The sequence below is a fragment of the Varanus komodoensis genome, unplaced genomic scaffold (genome assembly GCF_004798865.1).
Source record: "Varanus komodoensis strain SLA01 unplaced genomic scaffold, ASM479886v1 scaffold15, whole genome shotgun sequence".
Classification (NCBI taxonomy): domain Eukaryota; kingdom Metazoa; phylum Chordata; class Lepidosauria; order Squamata; family Varanidae; genus Varanus; species Varanus komodoensis.
Genome location: NW_025335440.1, coordinates 13,188,063 through 13,215,735, shown reverse-complemented (window position 1 = coordinate 13,215,735; position 27,673 = coordinate 13,188,063). Strand labels below are relative to the sequence as shown.

The following is a 27,673-nucleotide window of genomic DNA, read 5'->3' as shown; positions in this document are numbered from 1 at the left end:
CCAAAAGGAAGTGGGGAAGTGTCTCTTCTCCCCTGATGTGATCCAGTACCATAGTGCTGGCTGGCATGGGGAAGGGAGGAGGAGACTCTTTTCTGCAGGTGAGGAATGGGTCCGATCACCTTGGTTCTGGCCTTCCAATGCCTGTGACCTGTGTTCCTCTTCCCCTAACAGAGTCAGTGCACAATGTGCTGGCTTGTAAACCACCCCAGAGAAAGTGCGCTCTCTCTTGCTTAGTATGTTGTGTGAATTGTAGGCAAATTTGATTTCTAGGCAGTGAATTTTGAAACAATTTAGCAAGCTGATGCTTTGTGTGGGTTTACACAAGGGACACAACTCTACAGCTTCTTTTTCATGTAAAACCATGGTGTAATTTTGCCTATCTTTGGCACATGCACTTTTTGAGATAGCCCAAAGCCTATTTTTCTGGTGAAGATTCATTTTGATGTAGGATGCAAATAAAGTGAATGACTTATTTTGTGAACTTCCAGATTTCAAAAATGTCCACTAAACTCTGTATCCTTTTGCTAGAGTGAAATTCAGTTCTGGAGTTCACCCTAAGATACTCTCTCCTCATTGGTGGAGACCTTGAAGTCCTCAGGGAAGTTGCATTTTCACTTAAGCAATGCCAAAATATTTGGAGAGACCTTTAAAGTAATTGTATATGATTTTGAAGTGCCTGTGAGAGGGCAATTTAAAGTTTTATTGCCAAAGGTGCTTGTGTTGTGCCTAGTGTGATAGAATCGTAAAACACTAGTGTTGGAAACGTCCATTAAGGCCATTGTGTCCAACCCCTTTGCTGTTGCAGGGCACTAATTTAGATCATCCCGCTAAGATAACTGTTCAGTTTCTTTTCGAATGTCTCTAGTGTGAGAGAACCCACAAGCTCTCTTGGTCATGCTCAGCTAGAATTTGGTTTTTTGAATGGCATAGATCCATGCCTTTGGAGCAGGAGAGGACAAGTTTGAGTATTCGGGGAAGGAGCAGTTTGTACCCCATCAGTCCCCCAGGGACTGCAATCTTGTGATGCTAAAGAAGTTTGTGACTTTTGGGTCTCCATAGTAAATTTTCAACAAATGTTGTCAGCAAATGGCTGTTTTCCCCTGAACTACCCTTAAATATTGGTAGCAAGGGAGGAAAGGAGGGTCCTGGATTAAGCTTAAGGGAACTCTGTTGAAAAAAATCTTTCCCCAAAGTCCTGTTGTGCATGCAGAATTAGTTGCACTATCCTTGAGTCTTTGTTGCTGTGGTCTGCTGCTTTGTCTTTTTCATCTCCTCCTCTTCCTCCTCCTTCCTAGTGCGTTTTCCCCTTTTTGCTCTTTATCTGCAAAACAAATTTTGTTTGAATTCACTTACATGCTAACTTAACTTTTCAGCCTGCATGAAATAGCAATATTCTGGTAATACTAGCATGCTACAGCAGAGGGAGTGCTTCCATTAACCATGAGAGATTTTATTTGCTGGGCTAAGCATGTTGTATGTGTATATTTTCTATGCATTGTTTAGTGCTATGCCTTAAATATAGTTTAGTTGTGTTTTAGATGCATGGTTAAATTTGCTAGACTATTAGCCTTATAATATTTTATTTTTAACAATTTTTTGGAATTGCAAGTGATTGTAATCCTATTTTGTGACTTCACTTACATTTATTGAATATCTTCTTGAATATGCAGAAATATGTAAGAATTAAGAAGTGCAAATGAATACTATGAATTATTTTTAATCCATTTGAAAATTGGATGTTGTGAGATGTAACCTATCCTAGATTTAAATTTCAGTGTTACTAGTGCATTCTGTAGGCTTTCTCAAAGGGTTCAGGTTTTCTGGAATCCTTAACACTGTCTTTTAGCTCAAATTGTGTTGGTATATAATACCCATCCTCAGGTCTTCAGAATCCAGAAAAGTGCAGTAAGAAGAAATTTTACCACTCTTTTCTTTTAAATTCACCGAATGGCTAAATACCTTGTGTGTTTTAAAAATTCATTTTTAAAAACGCTCCAATACACATTTTTATTGTGGAGCCCAGTTTGGCACACACCTTCCAAAGTGCAAGAGAACATTTTTTTTTCTTTGAGCAGCTTCCATGCAATAGAATAGAGAGCAATAGAAAGAAGTGAGGACAGTAAAAGTTGATATAAACTTAATTGAGTTACATATACATATGGTTAAAATATTGCTTTCCTTAAGTTTTACTTCTATCTAGAAATAGTAGGATGTTCATATCTGGTCTTCACTCCCTTGCCTGCTTTAACAGGCAAGGAAGGTTTATACAAATGGCATGCAATGACTTTGTGCTCTAGAATGTCTCCATTCTATTTTTAATATTAAATTTTGCATATTGAATAAAGATAATTACAAATAATATTTGTTAGTTGTAAATAGTGGTAAAAAGAGAACTTTGCATTAATTTTCGATTAGTTTCTGGACTGTTGTATTGGAAATAACTATAATGCATCTTTTTGACTTTCAGGCTGTTCTTGAGTACATTTACTCTTGCTGTTTCAGCTGGTGCCGTTCTTCTTCTGCCTTTCTCAATTATCAGCAATGAGATCCTGCTCTCCTTCCCACAAAGCTACTATATTCAGTGGTTAAATGGCTCTCTAATTCATGGTTAGTATGAATGTTATTTAATATTGCTACTTGACTGTAGCACAACATTCTCATTACGTGCACTATCTGTGCTTCCAATCTTTCCACAAGGGCATGCAGAATATCCTAGGAAAGATTTTCCATCCTAAGTATGGAGACAGGTATCTGTCTATCAGCTTGAAATGATCTTTTCTCTTAGGGGCTTGCAAGAGCCTGAGGTTGTACGTCTTTTGGAATTGCTATAATTTAAAAAAAATTAAAACTGGTTTTTGTGGATACGCAGTAGGGTAGAATAATGAGCGTACTGTTAGCTACATAGAGTCCGTGGGACTACTTAGTTACTGTAAGCTTAGTTAAATAAACGGGCAGCACTTCTGATACATATATGAATGGAGTGGTTTTGGGCTGAAATCTTTTTAATGCTATAAGTGGATAAAAGTATGATTCTAGATAACCCTCAGTGATCCACACTGGATTTGCAGGGTGCTCCTCTACCGTTATAGTTTCATATGGGAATAAGGAAACTCAGGAAAAGTTGCTGCTTGGTGCCAGTGAAGAGTTCTTGTGTCATTTTATAAGGGTTAGGGTACCCCATTTTCTGAGGTAGTCACAGATCTCCTGCAATACTCTTTTCCCTGGTGCTTCAGGTGTAATGCCTGATGTGTGGGAATCTATATAAAAGTCCCTTTTATACCAGATGGCAGTCTGGCAATAAAATGATTAAACTGGACTTGAAAGGCAGGGTTTTTTCAGTTTCCTTGCCTTGAAGCTGAGAGAGGTAGTGTAGTTTAATAGAGCTTTGGATTAGGATTAGAATGATACAGGTTTGAGTACACACTTAGCCTAATCCGTATGGACGGCTTATGCTGTAAGCTGTCCAGAGACACAAGTAATTGAACAGCATACAGATTTTTATAAATAAATACATAAATAACCTATTCTACATGATTGTGGATGAAATGGGGGCTATTATCCTGCCTTAAGTGTCCTGAAAGGAAAGTGGGATGTAATTGTTATAAATACATGGATGAATGGCTTGTGCAGACCAGTGTCTAATTATTTTTCCTAGTTTATTGTGATATGTTTGGCAAGCCAGAGCAGTAATTTTTAGCCAGTGAAATAAACACCATTTTTAAAACAGGTGAAATACTGTATACATTTGTAGGAGGAAATGCAGAATAGTTACTTCTGAATTTCTCAGATGCAAGGATTCTGCTTTTGCTATCTCCTGTGTGTCCAGCAGATGGGGATAGAATATAGTGCAAACTGCACAGCGACTAAACACAGACCTTGCTTTCTGTTCCACAGAGTACCGTAGGCAAGGGTGAGGCTTTATCAGACTTGGTAAAATACTTAATTGCCCATTTCTTCTATTTCAGTGCTCTAACACTCAGATGGTATCAGAGTTAGGCTGGCAAGGATAGTGTGCTTGCTAATAAAACCCATCATACATTGTAGTTTCTTTCATCAGCTGTATAAGTGCTTAAGGTGTGGCTGTTCTGAACTCTTAGCCAATCCTCGCCCCATGGCTTCTTCCAGCATTATATCTTCTTCTGGTGTTAAAAGGTTACTGGCTGTGGGCTGCTCATGTGTCTTCATACACAGACATGCAAGTCCTTGCAAAAGTATTTATGAATATTACAAGCACAGGAGAATAACTAGAAGGTGCAAAACAGATTATGTATGCAGAACATGAAAGAATGAGACTTGAGTTTTCATATTGTGCAGCCTGCAGTAATATTCAGAAAAATAGACAGCACGTGGCATGAAACTTAGATAATTTAAATGCCAATCTAGTTTTCAAGCTAAGTAGTTCAGGATTTCTAGTACTCTGAATTTTAAAAAGAGTAGTGACGGTGTCAGTTCCATTGAGTCTTTTGGCAATGGTTCAATGGAAACCAGTAAGCATCAAATGATATATAGGATCTTTTGTAGGCAATGGAAATCAGCAATAGAACTGAAATGTTTTTTGGTGGACACATTTTTTGAAATGAAAAAATGAGTTTTAGGGCCAGAGATTTTCTTTCACATCCTCCCAAATTTTGCCCTTTGCATTGGCATAGGATTATTCTTGCTGGCTACATGATTTACCCCAGCCTTCCCCAGCACGGTGCTCTCTGTTGGCCATGGTGGCTGGGACCTTGAAGAGAGGTTCAAGGTGGCTGGCTGGGACCTAATTGAGGAAGGCTGATCTAGCCATTTGGGGTCTTCTGATCAACATACTGATGTTATACGTCATGCAGCCAATCAGATTTATCTGCATCACAAACGAGAAGCCAAATCAGAGTGAAGACAATGATGCATGGCCTTGTTTGAATATGGAGACATTTTTACCCCCCCCACCCGTCATGAAATGTAAGCCTTTTTTTAATTTCTGGTAAATTTAAATAGCTATAAATAATGAAGCATATTACTGTATTTGAATGGAAGTATTGCAGAAAAATGTTCTTTCAGAGCCCTCTAATACCATCCATGAGTGTTAGAACACTTCTTTTATAATACTTGAAATATTTTGCAGTTTTCACCAGTACCATGTATGTTTTTCTTTTGTTTAGGTTTATGGAACCTTGCTTCCCTCTTTTCCAATCTTTGTTTGTTTGTACTGATGCCATTTGCTTTCTTCTTTCTGGAGTCAGAAGGCTTTGCTGGTTTAAAAAAGGTGCGTGGATAGTTAATGTTTGTGAATATGATGCCAAAAATACTGTGATTACTCAGCAAACTATATTTACAAAACACATGACTGGTATTTAAATCCATTTGATATGTGCTGAATGGATATAGTAATTGATTTGGGCAATAATTATGCATGTAAGCAAACAATTAAAAAACTAATGTTTTAGCAGGAAAACTTGGTCTGCATTCAAACTAGTCCACTGAAGACGTAGCTTCCATTACCATTATTATTTCTATAAAAGAAGATGGTATGCAAATTTTCTAGAAGACAATCAAGTTGGTCAGTATCAGTATAGTATCTGTAACATGCATCAATCATATCTTAAACTAATATTTATCAAATATCAAAAGCAGTCAGTGCTCTCAATGCTCTTATTAAAGGTCAAGAGCACTCAGTGTTGAATGTGTTGTCAATCCAGACAAGACGGAGGTCCTGTTGGTAGGCGGTTCAGGCTTCGGAGAAGGTGACCTGAACCTTGTCCTGAACGGGGTTGCACTCCCTCCTAGGGACAAGGTCCGCAGCTTGGGAGTGCTCCTCGACCCGGAGCTTTCACTGGAAGCTCAGGTGACAACAGCGGCGAGGAGCGCTTTCCTCCAGCTTCGGCTGATTCATCAGCTGCGCCCCTACCTGGAGTATGACTGCCTTGCAACAGTGACTCATGCGCTGGTGACTTCCCGTCTTGACTTCTGTAACGCGCTCTACATGGGGCTACCCTTGAAGACGGTCCGGATACTTCAGTTGGTTCAGAATAGAGCTGCCAGGCTGCTGACGGGGACTGGACGTTATGTTCACATGACTCCAGTTCTCAGTCAGCTTCACTGGCTCCCCATTGAAGTCCGGGCCCAATTCAAGGTGTTGGTAATGACCTATAAAGCCCTAAACGGCTTGGGTCCTGGTTACCTGAAGGAGCGCTTACATCCATATTTGCCCAGTCGCCCCCTGAGATCGGCGGGAGAGGCCCTGCTCCGGGAGCCCTCCGTGAGAGAAATTAGGAGGGTGGCTACTCGGAGAAGGGCTTTCTCAGCGGTGGCGCCTAAGTTATGGAATGCGCTCCCCAGAGAGGTCCGCCTGGCGCCGTCGTTATTTGTTTTTCGGCGCCAGGCTAAGACCTTTTTATTTAAGCAACAGTTTAAATGCTAAATACAATTGAATTTTATCTGGCCAGGGCGGCTTATTTTATAATGTGTGTTTTAATTAAGATTATTTTATATGGATATTTTAACTTATTGTTTTATCTATGTTGTAAGCCGCCCCGAGGCTTTGGCGAATGGGGCGGCATAAAAATGTTTTAATAAATAAATAAATAATGTGCATGAACCCGAATGGCTAATATGTGATACACCTACCACCTGTACTTAACAATTTGACCAAAACTTGGCATCAGGCTCACTTTGGCTCTGCCTTCTTTGCCCAAGCATGTATTTAACCTTGACTACTATACTGCTAAGTTCTTACAGAAATCTTGCATGTTCTACAGCTGTTACACTTGCACAGTTGCTTGGCTTATCCTGCTTTGCTGTGCACAAGCAGCATGCTACTGCATGCAGCACATTCATACCTCCCTTTGTGTGAGCAGTTAAAACTTACCAGGAAACATTAGCTCATCCAGGTGGAAGAACCCAGGCTCCTGGTTTATTGCTCCCAAACAAATCAGATTTTGGAAGCCATCAGCAAAACAGGTTTTGTATTGTGAGGACCATTTTCATAGCACATCAGATCACTTGGTTTAGTCATCAGTAAGGGCAGAAGGTGTATCAGAACATATGCAAATAGTTCAGGTGTGCCATTTGCTTCCCAGTGATTCTGTCTAATGTCTATATTGCTCTGCACAGATTTGTTAAGAGCAGGTGGTACAGTGTATGAAAATTTACTTACTGTATCTATACAGAAGCTCTTTGTATTTCAAAATAAGCATATTGTGTACTTGTGTATAAACATTCAGGAAAAACAAATGGAAAGATTCCAATAACTTGGAGTAAAGTGGAAACAGACCTCAAGCTGCACAGTAACAGATTCATTAAGCCTAGCAGATTTCAGAATACATTTTCCTTTAGGAAGCATTTACAGAATCTGTTATCAAGAATGAGGAATGAAATAACTAAATTATTTGTAATTGTGGTAAGCTTCCTATTGGATTTTTAAAATATAAACAGGAATTAACTTCCCTGCCTCCCTGGTATCTAATCCCTGGGACAATATGTATGTCATAGTAGTAAATGTGGGTGAACTCCCAACTGGTGGGGATACATGGAGTATGGGAAGCATTTGCAAGTCATTTCCAGTTTATATAAAGAACCTATGAATGACCCATTCATAGATTATTAGTGTAATGTCTGAACCTGGACACTCTGTCTTGCTTATGGGCTATACAGCTCAGAGATAAGCTAACAACAAATTATATTTTGTTATATAGTTTGTTTTTATTATGCATGTCTCCCTAAGACTTATGTCTGTTGGGCAACTCATTAATTAAAGAAATGAATGAATAATGTGACATGTCCATCTGAAAAACAAAGCTAATCAAAACTGCACCACTTGGGGAAGGAGAAATAGTGTGCATGTATCATGTTTATGTGTGTGTCATGAGAGAGCCAGAGTGGACTGAAATTCAGGATGCGCATAGCTTCAGGTTGTCTAGTCCCCACTCAGCCATGGAGCTTATGGGGTAATTTTGGATCAGCCTCATACTTTTAGCCTGAGCTACTTCACAGGATCCAACAGAGTGACCAAAGCTATTTCTGTGCCAAAATCCAGCCTAAACCCAACTGGAATGGATCCAGATAATCAGTCTCGTCCAAGAGTGCTTGGAGCAGGTTGGCTGCTATCTGCTCAAGAACCTTGCCCCAGGAAGGGGATATTTGGTACCAGCCTACATTTTTAAGATCATCTGAGTCTAGAATGGTGTTCAAGAGTGTCCTTACCACCACTTGTTTCAGGTGGCATGAGGCTACTTCTTGTAGTAAAGAGGCATTAATCACCTCCTGGCTGAGCCAGCGGTTCCCCCTCTGGTAGCTTTATTAGCCAAAGGATTAAGGATCCTGTATGGACATGGTTGTGCAAACCTCTTCAAGCACCTTGTCAACAGAGCTGCCATATAGCCTGAAGTGTCTCATCCTGTCTCAACTTGGAAGCTAAGTAGGGTCAGGCCTGGTTAGAATCTGGATGGGTGACTTGGATGTATGATTTTATGATTATTATTCTAAACTGCCCAGAGAACTTTGGCTTATGGGCAGTTTAGAAATGTAATAATAATAAGCATAAGAATAATAAGCATAATAAACACATCCTTGAGCTATATTAACTGGAACTCACTTGAAAAAAGATGACCGGGCTGTGCTCTCAACAGATTCCACTGCAATATCAGAGTTTGTGCATCAGCAGATGCAAGGGATTTCATCCTGGGAGCACCTAGCAAATGGATTGCAGTGGGCCTCAGGTGGCTCCAAGTAGGCACCAGATAACTTTAGAGAACTCTGCTGGGTGGCAGAGATTGGACCCAATGGAGGCAGTGAGATACTGTTTCTTTGCTGTTCTCATTGCCTCAAAATTTATTTGGCTATTGGCACATACAAGGAATGGTTTAATTGCATCCACAAGGAGTTTTCCTCCATCTCCAGTGACATACTGGGACAGTTCCTGATGCTGCTCAGATCACTGGGAGAAAAAAGGCCAAAAGTTGTATTCCCTGTCTTCAAAAACATAACATCCAGCTGTTACACAGGGCAGTATGCATCCTGGATGCAGCATACAATCTTCTTTATCCATGGAAAATAGTAACTAGGCAGTCTGTATGCTAACAAAGATAATTCTAGATTCATTACTAACTGAAAAAAATTCAATGGGAACCAAACTGGGTAGCTGTACCTCATATTAGGAAGGGGTGAACCCTCAGACAATCAAGGCCCAACTTCAGGTAGCATAAAATTCTCTTCTTCTCATATAATATGGTCCTGGTGTTTAATGGCTAAATTTGGCATTCCTCAAGTCATGCAAAAGAAAAGGTATTTATATTGGACATAACAAAAATTTGAAATGTTATTTTCCCCATCTCAGGACTGTTCATGCAGACACTAATACTTCAACATCAACTCAGGTTTTACCTGATGGAGAGATCTAGAGATCTTGAAAGCTTTCATATATTTTATGAACTTTTGGTTGCCTCAGTAAAGATAGTACACTAGTATGGAATTTAAAATATGCACTAGGGTGTTTCTTTGTTCTTTTTGTGGTGCTTTTCTTCAGAGCAGCTTACACATGATTCAGAGGGAATTTTTCTTCAGTCACTGCTCAGATCCACGGTGCTACAAAATTAGGTAGTCCTACGTTTATTGGTCTTCTGGTACTTAATGGAAGACAATGATTGCCATGAAAGCCTTCAGACTAGCTATTTTAGACTATATGAACTGAAGTTCACTTTCCTTAATTGTAGCAAATTAAAAAATATCCATTCTCCACAATCATTAGCAGTTCAGAAAACCAAAATCTTACACACTTTGCCCTGCTTTATTGTTATTGTGGTTACTGCTACTTGTACTATTACTGTTTTCCCTAGAAATATAAATAGCATCTCCCTCCTGTCAGAAGCAGCACAGTTGAAATAAGGCAGAAAACAAACAAACAAACAATATATTATATTGGGGCATATTATAAAGCAAGAAGTGTAAAATGTAAAATATAAAATTAAAACATGTACAAGATAAACAGAACTAGCCCAGAATCTAGCAACGTTAATTGTGTCCTGTTGCACTGCCATAAGGTCCTCAAATGTGTACTGATCAGGGCACAAAGGGCAGATAGGCATATGTGTTGTTTTCTGCATTTCATCGCATTCTCAAAGGGCAGAAGCCACTGAAAAACTGCAGTTGTTCCAGGCAACTCTGGATCTTGTTGTACCTGTACGCAGTCTATTCAGTGATTTCCTTACTTCCCAACTTTCATCAGACCCAGGTGCTAACTCCTCCATATGTTCCGTCTAGTGTTGGTACTTTGTGGCTTTCCATAGTTCCACACTACTTTTAATTCTTCAGAACCTTCTGTTGACTGAAGAAAGCTTTTCCTAGATTTTAACCTCTGATGAGCTTGTTGTAGACCATAGAGGGGGTGTTATCAGGATATCGATGATTTAAGACTCTCTATATGCTGCGGCTTCTCTGTGGATGATAGGCAGAGCAATACTGGCTAGATAGTAGCTCTTATCTAGAGGGGTAAGTTAAGGCATCCAGTAATAATTCTATTAGCTTCATTCAGAGCAATGTCAACTTTCCCAGCGTGTGTTGATTTGTACCAAACCAGGCATGTGTATTTGTCCACTGAGTAATGAAGGGCTGAAGCTGTTGCCTTAAGAACCCTTGGTTTAGTACCCCAGGAAGAGCCCATTAATTTCTTGAGGATATTATATCTTCCACTGACCTTCAGTTTAGTATTGATACAACACTGCTTATATGTTAGGGCCCTATCTAGAGTGACCCCTAAATATTTAGGGCTATAACAATGCTCCAATAATGTCCCTTTTCATGTATTATGCAGCTTCCTAGCATGTATGTATAGAATAAGAGGTATAGCAAATTGTGTTATAACTTCCTACTGTAAAGCTGGTGTTAGAAATATTTACACCAAGGAAGCTAGTATTTTTTAATTTTAAAGTGGATTACTCTCTCCCTCCCACCTTGCCCCCTGCATGTACATGCTTACAAATAAATTTGGGTGGGGGGTTCATTCTAATTGATGGAATTCATTGTCTATGGCATATGGCTCCTCTGCTAGGCTCCCATTGATCCCCTTGGGCAAAAGTTTTTTTTAAGCACTTGCATATTACACAGAGATACAGATACGGAAATTGGCCACTCAACACGGATGGATGCCGTGCTTGTTCTGAAAACTGAACTAAACGTGATTCTCTGTCTAGGTTTTTAATTAAACCATTCTGTTAATTCAGACAGGATATTTTAGGCCTAAGGGGCTTAACTTGTGCCCTTTTAAAAAGAGGCTTAAATGGCCTTTTTCCTTAGTCCACTGTTTAATTTTTTTATTGGGTCTGCAGTTTTCTCCATGTTGTTTAAATTGTAAATCTAAATAGATCAGTCTTCACTCTGAATGTTGTCCTCATGTCCCTTGTTTAATGGTCTTGGAGTTTATTATAGCCTTGATGGTTAACAACAACCTTGATGGTTTCATTTACTGAAATTAATTTACTTTGGCTTATTTTTTAAATTCATCTTTTTGCTTAGGTAGACATCCAACATGATACATGAAGCATTACAACACATTGTGTGTAAACAAGGGCAACATAATGTGTTTCCTCTGTTTTTAATACTAATTTATTCATATTTTATCTGAGGTTGTGTTCTTCATCTATCTCAAGGCATTTTTTAGTGGATGCTGGCTCTGATCCTGTTTGGAAGGGCCTGCTTGGCTACTGATGGAATTGGCAGCTTCTGCATGTCCTTAGGTAGGACATAGGGTGCAATCTTCTGTGTGGAAGGTGTTCTATATTTTGCACAAGAGCAGTAAATATAAAATGGTAAATTTGAACCAAGTCAAATGAAGTTTTCTTTTCCTGCAAGACCTTATGCAAGCCACAGCAGGGTGTCTGGGAATGATGGGAGTTGTGATCAGCATAACTGGGGAATGCCAGGTTGGAAATGGTTGCCCTAAGGCTATGGTCCAGAGGACTGTACAACTAGCCCTCGATCTGGAGGGGCTTTAGACATAATTCAAATAGTACTGCCATCAATAAACATATGCACAATATCCTATGTGGAAATTAATTTTGAAAATCCCCTTATTTTTAAAAACAGTTTGTGGCAAGCCATACCTGAAACAAAACGTCGCAGCATCTCCTTACTCCTTAACAGGGATGCTACTATTTAGGGTTTCAGCCAGTTGTGTGATCTTCCCTGATGCCATTAGTTGTAAGGGTTCAAGTTTGCCTTGAGTTTTTAAATTCCACTTGTCTACCGCATGCCTATTACATTTGTCTAAGTAGCTTTTTGGATCCCAGCCTATATCTTGAGAGCTTGCTTGTCAGGGTATATAAGGAGGATATAATTTCAATTGCTGTATGTACTTTGTCTCAAGGTAGTCATATTCCTAACCTAGCTTTGGCGTTTTTTCTTAAGATATTAACAAAAACATTATAGTATACTATTTTGGAAGCAGAGTATTTCTGAAGAGGTGGAACTAGTATTTTGTCAGAATGCCAGATTTGAAATGCATGTACTACAAAATCATAAATCTTGATTTCGAAAAGTTGTATAACTTGCTTTTTCCTTTATATTGATTTCTTTGCTTGTTCCTGAAGTTGTGGCATAAAATTTACCATGAGCGACAGCTACATCCTGGCCAATTATGCAAACCATCCAGACAACTCAGTGTTTGGAACCCAGCACAAAAGTCTGGATTTAGAGGTTAACTCCAAGAACATCAAAAGAGAGTGCTTGATAATAAAAGCAAATGGTAGAAAAATTTGAGGTAACTTCCTTGCTTAATTAATTAAGTAGACCAGGTGGAAGTGAAGAGGCCGGTGTTGGAGCTTAGAATATCTATAAAGCTAAGCAACATGACAGCACAATAGAGGAGGAACAAAGATTGTTTTAATATACTTCTATCCTGTGTCACAGTTTGAAATTGTCCTGGTTTATGTCCCTTTTGGCAAACTTACATAAAAGTGACCATGTACTGTATTTTATGACCAGATGACTTTCCCCCCCTTGTGGCTAATTTGTATCAGACCCCCAATATTAAAGAGACACAGAAATGAGTAGGAAGTCTAAGCCAGTATGTCTCAAGGACGCTTCATTGCATTCTTTCATTATTTTTTGTTCGTTTATGCCACTGATCATCCATAAATTGTTGGAAATAAGTGATTAAGGAAGTGCTGCTTAGTGTTAGTGGCACATGGATGTTCTTGCTAAGGCTTTTTTGTGTGGGTGAAAGGAAATCAAGCACTGCACAAGCAAAAAGGAAGACTCCTGCTGGGAACCTTTCAAGGAAATTTAACGTGCATAATGTTTTGATCTTGGTGTTTGTTACAAAAAATAGAGCAATATTTCACCAGCTGTTGTGTGTCAAGTAGTAACCCCATCACCACTTCCATCTCTTCTTCCTGGCTGCATAGGATTGTTTTAATAAGAAAACAGTTTCAAAATGCAACAAATTAGCTTTATTTTTAATCTATATGTGACAAACTACTGCCTAGAAGATTTATTTATGTCAGCCGAGTGAATCCAGTTACGTTAGTGGTTCCATAATTCTATGAAAGCATCTATTTTCAGCAGATACTATATTGCAGTGTACAGGATGCATACAAAAAAAGCATTAAAAATGCTAAACATTTTTACATTCCCTACTTCAGAGTAGTTTCATTATTAACTGTTTTTGCTAAAACAGTGGTAAAAAAACTATTCTGGAATTGCTACAAAAATGTGATCCAGTTAATCACTTGGGCTGATGATTTGAAGGGCTGTATTGCTTTTATCAGAATAGTGTTAATTGTACCTGATATTTAATACAACATGACCTTTCAGAGGATGGCTACTGATATCTTTGAGTTCATAAATTGTGTTATTTAGGAGTTTAGCCATGCTACACTATAATAGGTCTAGAAATGGATGGAGCAGTTTCACATACTGATTTTGTTATACTTTGCAGTGAGGGGGTGTTAAAGAGGGAGTATTATTGAGCACAACTTTCTTTATGGTTTAGTACAGTGCTTTAGTTGTTGTTTTCCTGCCATCTGTTTTAGCAGATTTTACAAGAGTGCATAGATTTTTTTGAGTATTGTAAGAATCTCATCTATGATTGAATATTTGCTTATTAAGGAACTGTTAATTTTTAAAATAATTTGCTTGGTGAAGCATTCTGAAATCACTTTTAGATTAAATCTTATTTTTTAGTGATACTACTACAGAAGAAGGTAGTGTTTCCTGAGAAACTGTATCTTAATTGAAATATATATTTTCTTCAGGCAGGAATTTCCATGATTTCCCAGAAAAAAAATAGATAATCTGAAAGATATTGCAGTTTTATTTGGCAGAAGAACATTGCCCATTTTATGCCTGCTTGACTGTATGAAGTTGGGATAACCGCAAGCTACTGTGAATATTGCGTCTCCATAGTCTCATGGAATGTAGTTAAGTGCGTGTATTTATTTGGCATTTACACTCATATTTATTTGTCTATAAAAATCATTCAGCACAGACTGACATTTTAGTGCTCTGATCGCAATGAAATCTTTACTGGTGTGTAACTGAATCGTGCTATGTTGTATTACAGCCTATTTATTCTTTCATTAGTAGAAGCAGAAATGAATGTTGTTTAATCAGTGACATCAAAGGATATGCTATTTTTTGACATGTGCTAACATCTTAAGTTAACATTTTCTTTAAATTCAGTGCATTTAAAACACTGTACTGTAACTGTGTTGGCCTAGGGTTTTTTTTTGCAAGAGTGACTAATGGCTTTTATTAAACGTAAATAAGAAAATCCTTAAACTATAAACAACATAATGTATTACTATAGCAGTGTCATTGGGCTCAGGGTTGCAGCCAGAATGCACAATTGGCATGTAATCCCAAAAGAAACACCTCTCCTTCTTTGACAGGGATTATACAAAAGAATGTACATAATGTTGCATGGTTTATTCTGTTTTCATGTTTGCAAAACCAAGCAGTTTTGCCCTATAGAAAGAATGGTGTTAGAAAATTGTGATGAATGGGGAGAAACAGGCAATAAGGAGCAACACTTATGAAAGATGGATAAGAGATTATCCAGTACACTGAATTTATTTATTCAGTCAGTCAGTTTCACAATGACCTTTCAACACCTTATGAACTTGTTAATGTGATATTAAATATGCATAATTTTAAATAAAACAGTTTCAGTAAAATACAATTTTGAAATCTCCATCAATAGTAAAATAAGATTTAAATTCCAATTAAAAGCCACAGAAAAGATGCAATTTTAAAATCTTCCTGAAAGGAGGAGAGTTAGTGTGATATAAAGGTTAGAGTTGTTCAGTCCAGTTGATATCCTCTACCAGATTGGTAGACTTTCCCACCCAAGATCTTTCCACCTTGTCTGGATTAAGTTTCAGCTTGTTTGTCCTCTTTCATTCCTAAAAAGCCTATAAGAATCTAGTCAGGAGTTCCACAGTCTCATTGGTATTAATAGTGGAAAATGAAGGTAGAGCTGGATGTTGTCTACGTATTGCTATAATTGCAGTCTTTCATTGACTCTGGAAGACCTGATAATTTATTTATTTAAAACCTTTCTATGCCATCCCCATCGCAACAAAGCCTCGGGGCGGCTCACAAAGAATACATAAATACATACATAAATAATGATAATATAACAATTTAAAAAATCGTTTAAACCCCCCCCCCCCCGTGCATTCTCGGCTAAACATTTTAAAATCCTAATTAATTCAATAATTTAACAATTAAAGTAAGTTTTAAATAAAAAGGTCTTAGCCTTAATTTAACACTCCCCAAACTTCACCAGTTGTTGCTGACATTTCTCCAGAGTGTTTCTATGTACTATCAGTTTATCAACTTGATTTATATGCTTCTGATAAAATCAAAATACCAAATATTATATCAGGCATTAGATTAGGATCCATACGGTTACAGAAAGCAAAATGAGCATACATGTAACTCCAGTCATTATGACAAATTAATTCATTTCAAATTAATACAACATTTAGTTGTTCATGTATTCTGTACTACAAGTTTTCATACCAAAGTATAATGCTACCCTTTGAATAAGACATGGTGGGTTGATGGGTGGGTTGCTCAGAAACCCATAGTATGCCTTGTAGATCACTGGGCTCAACACCATTTGTTATCCCCCTCCTCCTACCTCAGTTCTCCAGCCAGTATTCCAGTGTTCTTTTGTGGCAAAACCCATCTCAACTCTAATTGCCTATTTTTTTTCTCCAGAGTCTCAAAAAAATGCTATTGAGGATTGGTTTTGCTAAAGTGCAGACTGTTTGGTGCATCTTTTGGCTGCTTCACCATGGGTCCTAAAACTCTGACCTGCTGGACGGATCCGCCTCCGCTGCCTGCCTCCTGTATAGGCGCGCTCGCTGCTGCCTTGCAGCGTGGGCGGGGAGGTGGTGGCTTGCTCGCTCGGAGATGGTTTTGTACTTGCTGGGAGATTGAGCGAGCCACTGCCACGTGCGCCCGATGCCGCCTCGCGCACGCCCAATGACATCTCACCAGCCCCTGCCTCCAGGCACCCTCACCTCACCAGCCTGTGCCGATCACCGCAACCTTTCAACTGGCCCCCTGTTCAAAAAGTTTGAGGACCCCTGGCCTTCACTATTGGCCACCTAGGCAGTATGTCCCTGGCAGCTCTACACAAATTAGCATTTGTACCATTTTGCCTTGTATTAACTAGCTGTAACTGTACATTTACACACTTTTGCAAACCAAGTAAATAATACATGGACTATATGGGGGGGTGCAATACATTAACACTCTAATTGTGCTTTTTTGAGGCTCCAAAAATAATAAATACAAAGCAGAGGAATGAGTGATAGTCTTCGCAAAGTGCTATTTTGGTATTGGTAGAAGGGCAGTCACTGGCGCGATGACAGCAGCAAATGGCAGAGTTTCTTGCCTTTCTTGTGAAATGCCTTTGAAGTTGTTCCCAACACCCTTCAATAAAATTGTTCTACCAAGCTTGGATGGCACAAACACGCTGTGGTTTGAGGAAGCAATGTGTTCTCAAGGCACCTTGTTTGGAAAAATAAGTAGCCTTGCAGATACCTCTTCTGGATTTTGATGACACAATAACCCACGGTGGCTGGGTTTTTTTTTATGGTAGAGCTTTAAGTCAATGTAATGTATGGCTCAGACTGGTTCATGAGATGGAAGAGTTGGTGGTAACAATAGAATGAGATTTCCAGCATAATGGCCTTTCTGTCTTGCCCACAACTGAATTCTTGTCAATCAGATTTTTTTTAAAGATTATAGATAATATTAGTGAATTGTATGCAGCCGGTTTTCCCCATAACACATTATCTTGAAATTGTGCACAAACAGTACTTTCTAAAGGCTGGCATTATAACTTGACATTTGTGCCATGCTTCCTATTCTTAAATGACATTGTGACACATGTATCCTTCTATTAGTAATCAAGTGCTTGTCGTCTTGTTAGTAATGGTAGCTTGACAATTAAGAGATAGCCAAACCCAAAAATATCTGCAAAATAATTCATGCTGCCGCAGCTCAACGGTAGAACAAATGCTTTGCATGCAAAAAAGTCTCAAGTTCAACATTCAATTTCCAGCATCTCCAATTAAGGCAGGAAAAGACTGAAATCTTGGAACTATAATTATCTCAGTTCTGATTTAAATGGATCAATTTGTCTTCAGAGTACAAGGTAGCATCTTATGTTCCTAAGGGTTTAAGCTTCATCCTTATCCAAATTCATTGTCTGGTATATTTCCCAAGGCTGACTGTAGCCTATCACTATTTGGATTCAGAGTGAAGATGTCCATTCTTACTGAAAGCTTAATGTGTTGCTGAACAAATACTACATTGCAATGGGCAAGCAAAAATTTTGGTCAAATGAAAAGAATGGGATTGATATATCTTAAACATACCATGAAAATAATAATGCTTCTCAGCTTGTTGGTTACATAGAGGTAGTGCCTATACAAAGTAATTTTGATATACCTTGAAAGAGGTCAAAATGTTCTGCAGTAACTATGTGTTAAATCTTAAGCTCTGTAGAGATTTGTCAGCTTGTTGTGCATCCTCCTGCTGTACCCCTATTTGGTTTGCTTTGAGAAGACAGAGCTGGTTATTTTTTTTTTTTTAAGTTCATAGAAGGTTTAAGACTAAGCTCCTTGGAAATTTTAATTCACTAATTCAAATTTTAATTCAGCAAACAATCCGTCTGAATTTTGTATCATAATTCAGTTTGCCATATGTAGACATTTTAACATGAAATAGTATATTTCATTAATTGCATGTATAATCATTATTAACTGTCTTTGGGGTGAAGGGATATGCATGGTTTGCAGTCTCTAGAGGGGCAGAAGAGAACATAGAGAAGACTTTAAAGTGCCCAGTGCTTACTATTCCAGCATATTTCTGTATCGATTAATATATTTCCATGGTGTACCTTGTGCAGTAGTACTTTTAAAGAGTGGACATTTTGTGGCTTACCAAGGCCTTTCAGTGTGGATTGTCTGCAGCTGTAGTCAAATGGCAAGGAATATGGGATGCCTTGTTGGGTTAGATTCAGGCTATATGTGTACATTTTGCACCTCTGTACAAAAGCTGCACTGTTCTTTCCAACATTTAATGCATTTAAAAGGTCCATTTTCACTTGTTTTTCATCAGCCAGAAGTTGTAAAGGAAATTATGATATTTGATGTGTGGGTTTAAAGCTGAAATGAGCAACTTGTGGTCCTCCAAATGTTTCGGCCTGTAATTTCCATTAGCCCTTGCCTTTATAGCCAATAGTGTAAGGGATTGTAGGAGTTACTGGCCAAACCTCAGGAGGGCTGCAAGTTGCCCAACCCTGGTACAGAGGCACAGTGTCGTTTCTGGGCACCTGTTTCCCCCATAATGTAATTACTTGAATTGGGACGACAAACTTAGGACCATAGCAGAGCTCTGCTATCTGAAGAGATCCAGTGTAGGATGGACTCGTCTGTTATCAAGCTTTCATGATAGGTCTCTGCTGAAGATGTGACAGTTATGTAGGTTCTTCCAGTGGGCCTGAGTTGCACTAGATTTCAAGTACGAGTAATTGCAAGGTATGGTTCACAAAATCTCTGGTGGAAATAATGTATCACTAGTGGGACGGGGGAGCCTATGTGTAATATAAAATTTGTGAAGTGGCCAGAAGTTCTTTTTTATTTGTTCTTAATATTTTAAACCTCTCAATGTTTGAAAATGTGGTAAAGATTTAATAGTGTTCTTTTTCTTTATGGTTTTGTAAATTGGTAAAAACTGTAAATGGAGATTGATGAATTTCTTGCTGTGAGAGATGCTTATCTGAATCAAAATCAATCAATCAATCAATCATCAATCCATATGGTTTTGGAGTAAAGCCTGGAATATTATTCATAAATACTTGCAAGAACTTATAAATCTCATTTGCTTAAGAAGTGACTCTAAAGTTGTAGAACTTTTTAACATGGCTTAATTTACTGGACTCCTGAACTCATTGTAGTTCTTCATTTTCTGAGTTTGTGTCAGAATTAGACCATCCATGGACGTTTATGTGAAAATTCTCTTTTCTGGGTTTTCCTGAAAGTACAAAAATCTGGAAAAAATAAAATATTGATCCAGTGTTAAGAAAGAATTATCATTAGAAAATGTGCATTCCTTATACAGAGAGAAACTAGCCTCTAGGTATGAGCTGTAAACACGCTTATTGTGAGGCATGTCTTAATGTGTTTAAATTGACATAATAGTAATCCCCTTTAATAAGGATTTATTGGAGGAGGAGAGAGGACTTGGTACTTAGCAATTATGTTTTGTGCTTCCTTGTTTCTCATTGCTTACATGATTGTAAAGTCAGCTGCTATTTGTACATGAGCAATGTTTCCAGCTGGAAAAGCTGCTTCACAGGCCTGTTTTGTTTTTGGAAATATTGTCAAACTCTTGTTGACGAGCCTTTGCAATAAATGACTGTAATCATGAAAAGAAAACACAGCAGGCACATGGAAGATTTGGTCAGAAACATATCTGGATTATAGAATTGCTTTTGTGAAGTTGAAGCTAAAGTTTCACAAGTTGCATTGTTCTCCATTGCTGAATTGGCATTGAATTTCTTAACACTTCTGAGAATTTCAGATCTATACCTGAGTGTCTGGGACAGAAAAGATGAATGTCAAAAATGTGGAAACCTGTTTGATAAAAAATAATCTAGCATGTACTATCCCCTGTGTAGAACAAAAATAATTAAAAGGAATAGGCTATTTGCTAGAACTCCATTATGCACCAGCTGGAGCCAGATGCAGAAGGTATAGATTTTGAATTAAAGAACTCTGAGCACTTTTAAGTACCAGAATGGGGTTCACAGCCCCTTCCGTATCCCTCCCCACTTTCTGCATTTCACCGTACAATAGTGCAGGTGTTTCTTTTTATTGTGAAACAGTTGGGAAGCCAGAAGTGTTTGCCAATCTATTTTGAATCCCCAGCTGTCTACAGATTGATCCTATTCTACCTTGTGTTTATGTTTAAGAATAGGGGAAGAGCTGTGCTGTATCAGACCAAAGGGTCATCTAGTCCAGCAGTCTGTTCTTACAGCCAACCAGTTGCCCATAGGTCTTCTCAAGCATGACATTAGTGCAATGGCATCCTCCTGCTCCAGCTCCCTGGCATAGATAAAGGAATACTGCTTCTGATACTGGAGATAGCACAGAGCCTTCAGGAGCAATAGCCATGATTCCATTAATTGGACAAATTCCAGAATTTGCCCAGTTTCTTTCTAAAGCCATCCAGATTTGGCAGCTATCATTGAATCTTATGGAAGTTAATTCGCTGGTTTAACTATGTAGAATTGCCTTTAACCTGCCCCAAATCTCTCACCACTCAGTTTCATGGGATGACCCCATGTTCCAGTATTATGGGGGAGGCTGAAAAATGTCACCCAGTCCACTTTATCTGTACCATGTGTAATTCTGTACATATCTGTGATGTCAACTGTTACTCTTCCTTTTTCTAAGCTAAACAAACTGTGCCGTTGTAACCTTTCCTGTGCCATCCATTGATTGTTTTAGTTGCCCTATTTAGCAATATATCTCTGATAAGAGTTTGCTCCCAAGGAATCTTTTCTTCTTGAGGAGACCTTCTTTTTAATCAAGCAGTTCTTATGAAAGGAACTCTGCTATCCTGGCTCTAGAGGCAACAATGCTCTCAGGAGCTACAGGTTGCTCAGGCTCTTTCTTAGAGGCAAAGTTTCCTAGCGCTTACAGGGATGGGTCATTTCTGTGAAAGTGTGGCTATGATATCTCTGAGTATGTCTGTAGTACAGTTACAATGCCCTGTATAACATTTCATTTCTGGTTGAAGCAGTACAAACATGGACATTTCCCCTTTAGTTTTATTTTGATGCTGTAGAACTTGTGCTTTCTGGAATTACTTTATTTTGAAAATGCACATTTGAAAAATTCTATCATAGTTTTGCATAGTTCTTCCTCGTTGACTCACCTGTGTACATTCTGACATAGCAAGACATGAGGAGGGAAAAGGTAATAGAGAAGGGGGGAAAAGATGGTGATGGAAGGATAGAAGGTAGGTTGTGGATGGGAGAGCACGTTAAATGTTGGGTTGTAAGGGAAAGGCGAAAATTTTAGCAGTGTAATCGTTACTCTGAAGTTTGACAAGGAAAGAAAAAGCAGAACAAAATGAACTATGCCTACAAGGAGGCTATCATGTGATCATGCGCTACGTGTGCTGTGCTTTTGAGGCTGCTATAGTCTGTAAGGAACAGAATAGAAACAGTAACATTGGAAGACTGAATTTGCATTAGATGGACATATTATAATTGAGTTTCTGTTCTGTATTTTTGGAAATAGAGATAAAATTTGTTGATACATTTTTTCAGCTGCATGATTTAATAAAAGCTATAAGTGCTTTAAAATGCCCCTGAAAATAAGAATTTTGTAATCAAATAAAATTACTAGGAACTGTGATGCTGGGTAGGAATTATTGACTGGTTTTCCAAAAGGTACTTAAGAAAATTTAATATGATACAGCTCTCTATATTTGTGTGTTTTTAAATCATTTTTTCTTTAATAGGGTATCAAAGCACGCATTCTGGAAACTCTTGTTATGCTCATTCTACTTGCACTGCTTATCCTTGGAATTGTGTGGGTTGCTTCAGCTCTCATTGACAACGATGCTGCGAGTATGGAGTCTCTGTATGGTATGGAGGTTTTCATAATGTTCTGCCCTTTTTAAAGCATTGAGATAAATAACTGGCATGTAAAAGTCAAAGCGAGTTGCATTTGTTAGGTCAACAGTTGATTTCATTGAAGCTAAAATAACTCAAAAAATGAATATGTGTTAATGAGATAATTTGTCTGATTTTTTTTTAAAAAAAAGACTAGTTTTTTTCAGCTAGCTGTGTTTGGCATTAAACTGCACATGTATTTTTGTTCTAAAAATTCATATAGGTGATCAACCAGTTAAGTTAGTTCCAGAATAATTGCACTTGAATATAGTAACAGGCATATATATTTTCATATTACAATCTAGGTCACACAAATAGTGCATAAACTGAACCCATGTTGCATTTCTATTTTCAGATCTTTGGGAATTCTACCTCCCTTATTTATATTCCTGCATATCACTGATGGGGTGTTTATTACTTCTGCGTAAGTCTTGCAGTATGTACTAGAATAAGAAATAATGCACATCAAACTATTTAAAGCATTCCTGGCCTTTTAGTACAGTGATCTTCACTTTTCACCCCTGGTTATTTTTGTTAGACTTGTGCTAGCAGTGATAACACACGTTTCAGGAATACTTGTTAAAAATACATCCTTTGGTTGCAAAAATCTAATTTTTGAATAAACCATACCATGGCATTTATAATAGCATTTTTCATGTGTATGTACTATTTTGCAAATTTTATTATTTCTCACTTTATCTCTTTTACAAAATGGGAAATTAAGAGCTAGACTTGAGAAAGATACCTAGGATGTCATGAAAATTTGGTATATTCAACTTAAGTATTAGTTAGAAGCTAGTCTTTCCCAGTATAGATCTTTGTTAAGATAGGAAATTTATAAAAAAACTGTTGTTCTTGGTTATATTGATCCGAAAGTTATATACTTAAGCCAGTGTTAATTCATTAGTTCCAGATATTTAAAAGATTCCTTTGAAAACATAATACTAACTGCTGGTAGTCTGTTGAGTTTTATATAGCCCATGGGGAAATAGTGCTGATATCCAGCTACTTCAGCAGATGTATAGACAGTATTAACATCAAAATACTTCTATCCCACCTTTCACCAATGCTGGGTTACAACCACAAATTATAAAATGAAAATCCAAGTAATAAAATCCATAAGCAATAGAAACATTTAAATCTCCATCTAGCCCAAATGCATCCTGGAACAACAGAATCTCAGTTAGGTGTCTGAAGCAACAAGGCCAAACAAATCTCCCAGAGCAGTGAACTCTATAGATGCCTCATTTTGGGTGTTACCACTGAAATGGGTAAGAACATAGGAAGCTGCCTTCTACTGGGATTAGATTGTTTGTCAGTCTAGCTCAATATTACCCGCTCTAACTGGCAGCAGGTCTTTACCATCTCAGACAGAGGTTTTTAACATCACTTGGAACTTGAGTACTTCCAATGAAGAATTGAACATTCTGTATGAGAAACATAAGCGCTACCAGTCAGTTGTCTTCCCTGCCAAGTGCATGTGCAGAATGTGGATCCAAATGTGGAATTTGATGCATATGGAAGAATTGTGCCATTTTGTCTGACCTCAGGACACACTTTGCTATGGAATGCTACACTGAAGTCCAAAATTTGTTGCCATTTGGTGTGGGTAGAAGGGTAGGATCTGCTCCCTTCAAGTAAGTCAGAAGCCCCAGTGGATGGTGTAGTTACTTTCATCATTGTGTCAGTTCTGACATGAAACTTCCCATATTTGCATCTCATTTTGTTGCATTGTTGTTTTCATATCATTGAAATTTAAAATTAAAAATATTGTGAGCCAGTTGCCCTGTTTAAACGGAAACTCGCTTTTCATGTTACTGGCAGTATCTTGGCAATATCTGGTTCTATTTTCTTTGGTAAAATCTTAACTTTGTATAACAGAGACTTTATCTGTGAAATCTGGCTGGTTGATGTGTGGCTTTCTCCACAGTATGCACGCCAGTGGGACTTTCACGAATGTTTACAGTGATGGGTCAGTTGCTTGTGAAGCCAACGGTAAGTACTGCATCGTTTTAATGATAAATTTCAAACTAGAAGGTTGATTAATGAACCAGCTTGTTGTTTGCAAGTTGTGTTAAGGCATAGGCCTTTTGATTGTTCCCATAAGCTTCTGAATTCTAAGATTTATGAGCATCCTGTGTGGAGCAGAAGAAATTGTAGAGATGGCCTTTGCCTGCCTGCATCTCCCATTCTGTAGTTCGTCCAGGCAGCCAGTTTTGACCATCTTGCTAAGGAAATGGAAGGACGTTGGAATGTTGTCCAACTTTTCTTCCTGCTGCATCCCATTTACTGATCTCGAAGAAGCAGCCAGTATGATTCTTTCGGCTCTGGCTGCTGGAAGCTCTAATTTTGACTTAGGATCTGGGAAAACAAATTATCCGATGCCCTGCCAGATGTTGTCTGTGGAACTTTAGGATTGCTCTCTTAAGATGTCTATAAGATTCTCCTAGAAAAACAATCTAAATTTGTCTTAGTTTGAATATTTTTGTTTTATATTTTCTGATAGGAAGATGAGTTTTGCTATATAAACACTAACTCTACAAAAATTATATTTCTAACTTTGTATAAAATTAAATCTGTGTATTTGCAGAATTATTTGAGATCTTGGTCTCTATCGTTGCTATATCATTTTGTCATAAAACGTACTGATATTTAGGAGACATTAAAAGGTACTGTATAGGACAACATGTGTTTCTTTACATTTAGAATATTCTGTTGTTTGGGGATAAGAGAAGGTTCCTGGTGGACAAATCAAGCCATTTATGTGAATATTCATTAATAGAATGTGGCACAGCCACTGAAAATCAACCTGGATAACTTTGTTATGTAGAAAATGATTAAATGAATGTGACCTGTGTTATTTGCTCTTTTTTGTGGCCTTAAACTAGTTTTACTGAACCATAAATTAATGATATTGAGACAGTTGATCCATTACGTGCTGAAAGCCCAGAAAGCTCTCATTCATAACATGGCATAAGGCTGCTTTCAGTGCATGCTTTTTAAAAATGAAGTACAAGAGTTAAGTTAAAATGGTTGAAAAGGTGATGTTTTTAATTGGTGACCTAGGACCAGTTCATTGTGTGTAGATCACAGTTCTCTATCTAGGTTATATGGGTGAACTGTCTCTGATGTTTGTTTCTGAATTTAGATCCTTGAAGACCTGGACGAACAGATATATATAATCACTCTAGAAGAAGAAGCTATCATAAGAAGGCTAAATGGTAGGCTTGTTTTGATATTTCTGATCATTCTTATTGTCCTTTGACTGGGCTCTATATAGAGGCAAGAATGTTATTTTCACAAAAGTTCTAGGGATTTATCATCACATAATTTATTTTTGTTTCATCTCTGCCTTTACTTAGAGCTATGCAAATCAGCATTACATTTTTATGTTGGAATTAATGAAAGAGAGTACTCTTGTTTTCTGTATATAGTATGGAAGTTTTTCATATCAGCTTTCTTGACACCCTGGCTACTTGCTTTTACAGAAGTACTTCTAACAGTGAGATAGTGTTTAATGATAGTAGATACCAAAACAGTTTTATTGAAAATAAGTGTCCTTTCTCATCAGATTGTGTGTGATTGTACCTACTACTTTAAACAACTGTGAAAGAATTGCGGAGTTGGCTACTTTGAGGCATTTTAGTCAGCTTCTGTTCACCAGAGATTGCCATATGTTACAGGTATAACAATCATGTCTGGGTATTCTGGTTTTTCTGTGCACTCAGTCTTGTTTTTTTTACCCATAATTAATATTTTTGTTGATTTAAATCCTTCTAATTTATCAATTCTTTTATAACACTTGGTTGAAAGGGAACACTAGAATTAAAATCCAGGCTATAGGCCAGTAATGGATGGTAAAGGTCAGAATGAAGGTTAATTGCTTTCTCACTGGCAGGAGATGAAGAAAATGGGAACCAATTCTAATAGTGCACCAGTTGTATTGCATGAAAAATGGTTAGTGCTGACATCCACTTTAAAGGCACAGTGAAGGATATACTCTTTTGAATGCTTCACGGAAGATGTTAGAAGAAATTCACAGAATGAAGGCACACATCTCCTTTCCAGTAGATGGGATATACATGCATTCTGCTGGATTGTAGCCCAGGAGTTTATATATTATGCTGTTATGAGGCTGCTATTGTTAAAAAAATCCATAAATTAATAACCAAGGGCAGGATGAGCACAGCATTGATCAAGGTGATGTACAGTATTTGCAGACAATAGGTGTTTATCAACTATATTTTGTAAGTATCTTATATAAAGAGAAATTGAATTGAAAGAAGATCTTTTAGAAGTTTTAAAGTACCTGCTCCATAGGACAGATTTTTCTGTTAGTTATGACATAAAGGTGTGCGCAGTGAATTTATTTAAGGCTACAGTAAATTATAACTTCTGTGTTTGATGTTAACATGAACTGCCATTGTTGTTGGATATTTCATGTCATATTGGTGCCTATGGAAGTTTACAGGGTTTTTAAAATATAAAATGAAGTTTTGACTCCGATTCACAATTGTCTTAGAACTATCTACTCTCAGGGAATAAAACAGACTAAAGATTAAAATATATTTTGTTTGCTCAGAAGTTTCCTATGCAATTGTCTGAGTTCCATTCCTGTCATTTCCAGGTAAAGCTGGGGCAGGGCTTTTGCCTGGATTCTTGGATAGCTGGTGGTGGTTAGTGCAGGTGGTGCTGACCGGTGGCATGATGCAGCATCAGTCAGTTCCTCTGTTCCCTGTCCCAGGAGGTGCCATTCTACTTCCCCTTCCCCTGGTTTTCTGCCCCAGTCCCACAACCAATCAGTATTCTGGTTTCATTGAGCATGCTCAGTTCTCATTGGGGTGTTTTCTAATGATTATTTTTGTATTTCTGCAACCTTTGATTTCCCCCAAGGATTCCTGTAAATACGTATTTTACCCTTTTTGGCTTCATAAGGATTTGCATTTGGAGAAATGTGTTCACTGTTATTACATATGATGAGTGAGTACACATACCATCTGGCAAGTGGTTTAACTCTTTGCTGGTGGACTCACACATATAAGTAACAACTGCTGCACATTTAGTTCTTGGTTAACTGTAAGTGTCTACCATTGCCCAATATTAGGTAGAAATACCTTCCTGTTTGACTTGCATATAAATAACCTCACCACTTGCATAACGTGTAGCATTGCCCCTCTTGCCATTCCATCCTTCCCCTTCCACTTTTGGAAGATGGTTTCTGCCTCTGTGCTGTGCTGTCAGATGTTATATTTTATGATGGCTATAGGTTACGATGTGGCTGAAGTGATTAGTCATAGGAAAGCTATTTCTAACAGTCTTTAATGTGTGCTCTGGCTCACATCTGTCTACAACGTACAAGTTTTTCATCGTGGTCTCTGTGCTTAGAAGCTTCCTAAGCCTGTGAAACAATTACTTGAAAGCTGCTTTGGGATAATTTCATGTCTAACGAATCTAGAACCTTTGCACTAGTGGAACAGAACTTTTGGATGGGAA

General features: G+C 38.0%; 1 protein-coding gene across 1 annotated transcript in view; it reads left to right on the top strand.

Moving 5' to 3' along the window:
- The window catches only part of LMBR1 (limb development membrane protein 1), a 73,684-nt gene that overhangs the window by 28,157 nt on the left and 17,854 nt on the right, over window positions 1-27,673 (top strand). The window contains exons 4-9 of the mRNA XM_044424698.1: window positions 2,468-2,607; window positions 5,142-5,245; window positions 22,027-22,153; window positions 22,536-22,604; window positions 24,111-24,175; window positions 25,329-25,401. Of these exons, the coding sequence (XP_044280633.1) occupies window positions 2,468-2,607; window positions 5,142-5,245; window positions 22,027-22,153; window positions 22,536-22,604; window positions 24,111-24,175; window positions 25,329-25,401 (578 nt within the window). The remainder of the gene's footprint in view (window positions 1-2,467; window positions 2,608-5,141; window positions 5,246-22,026; window positions 22,154-22,535; window positions 22,605-24,110; window positions 24,176-25,328; window positions 25,402-27,673) is intronic.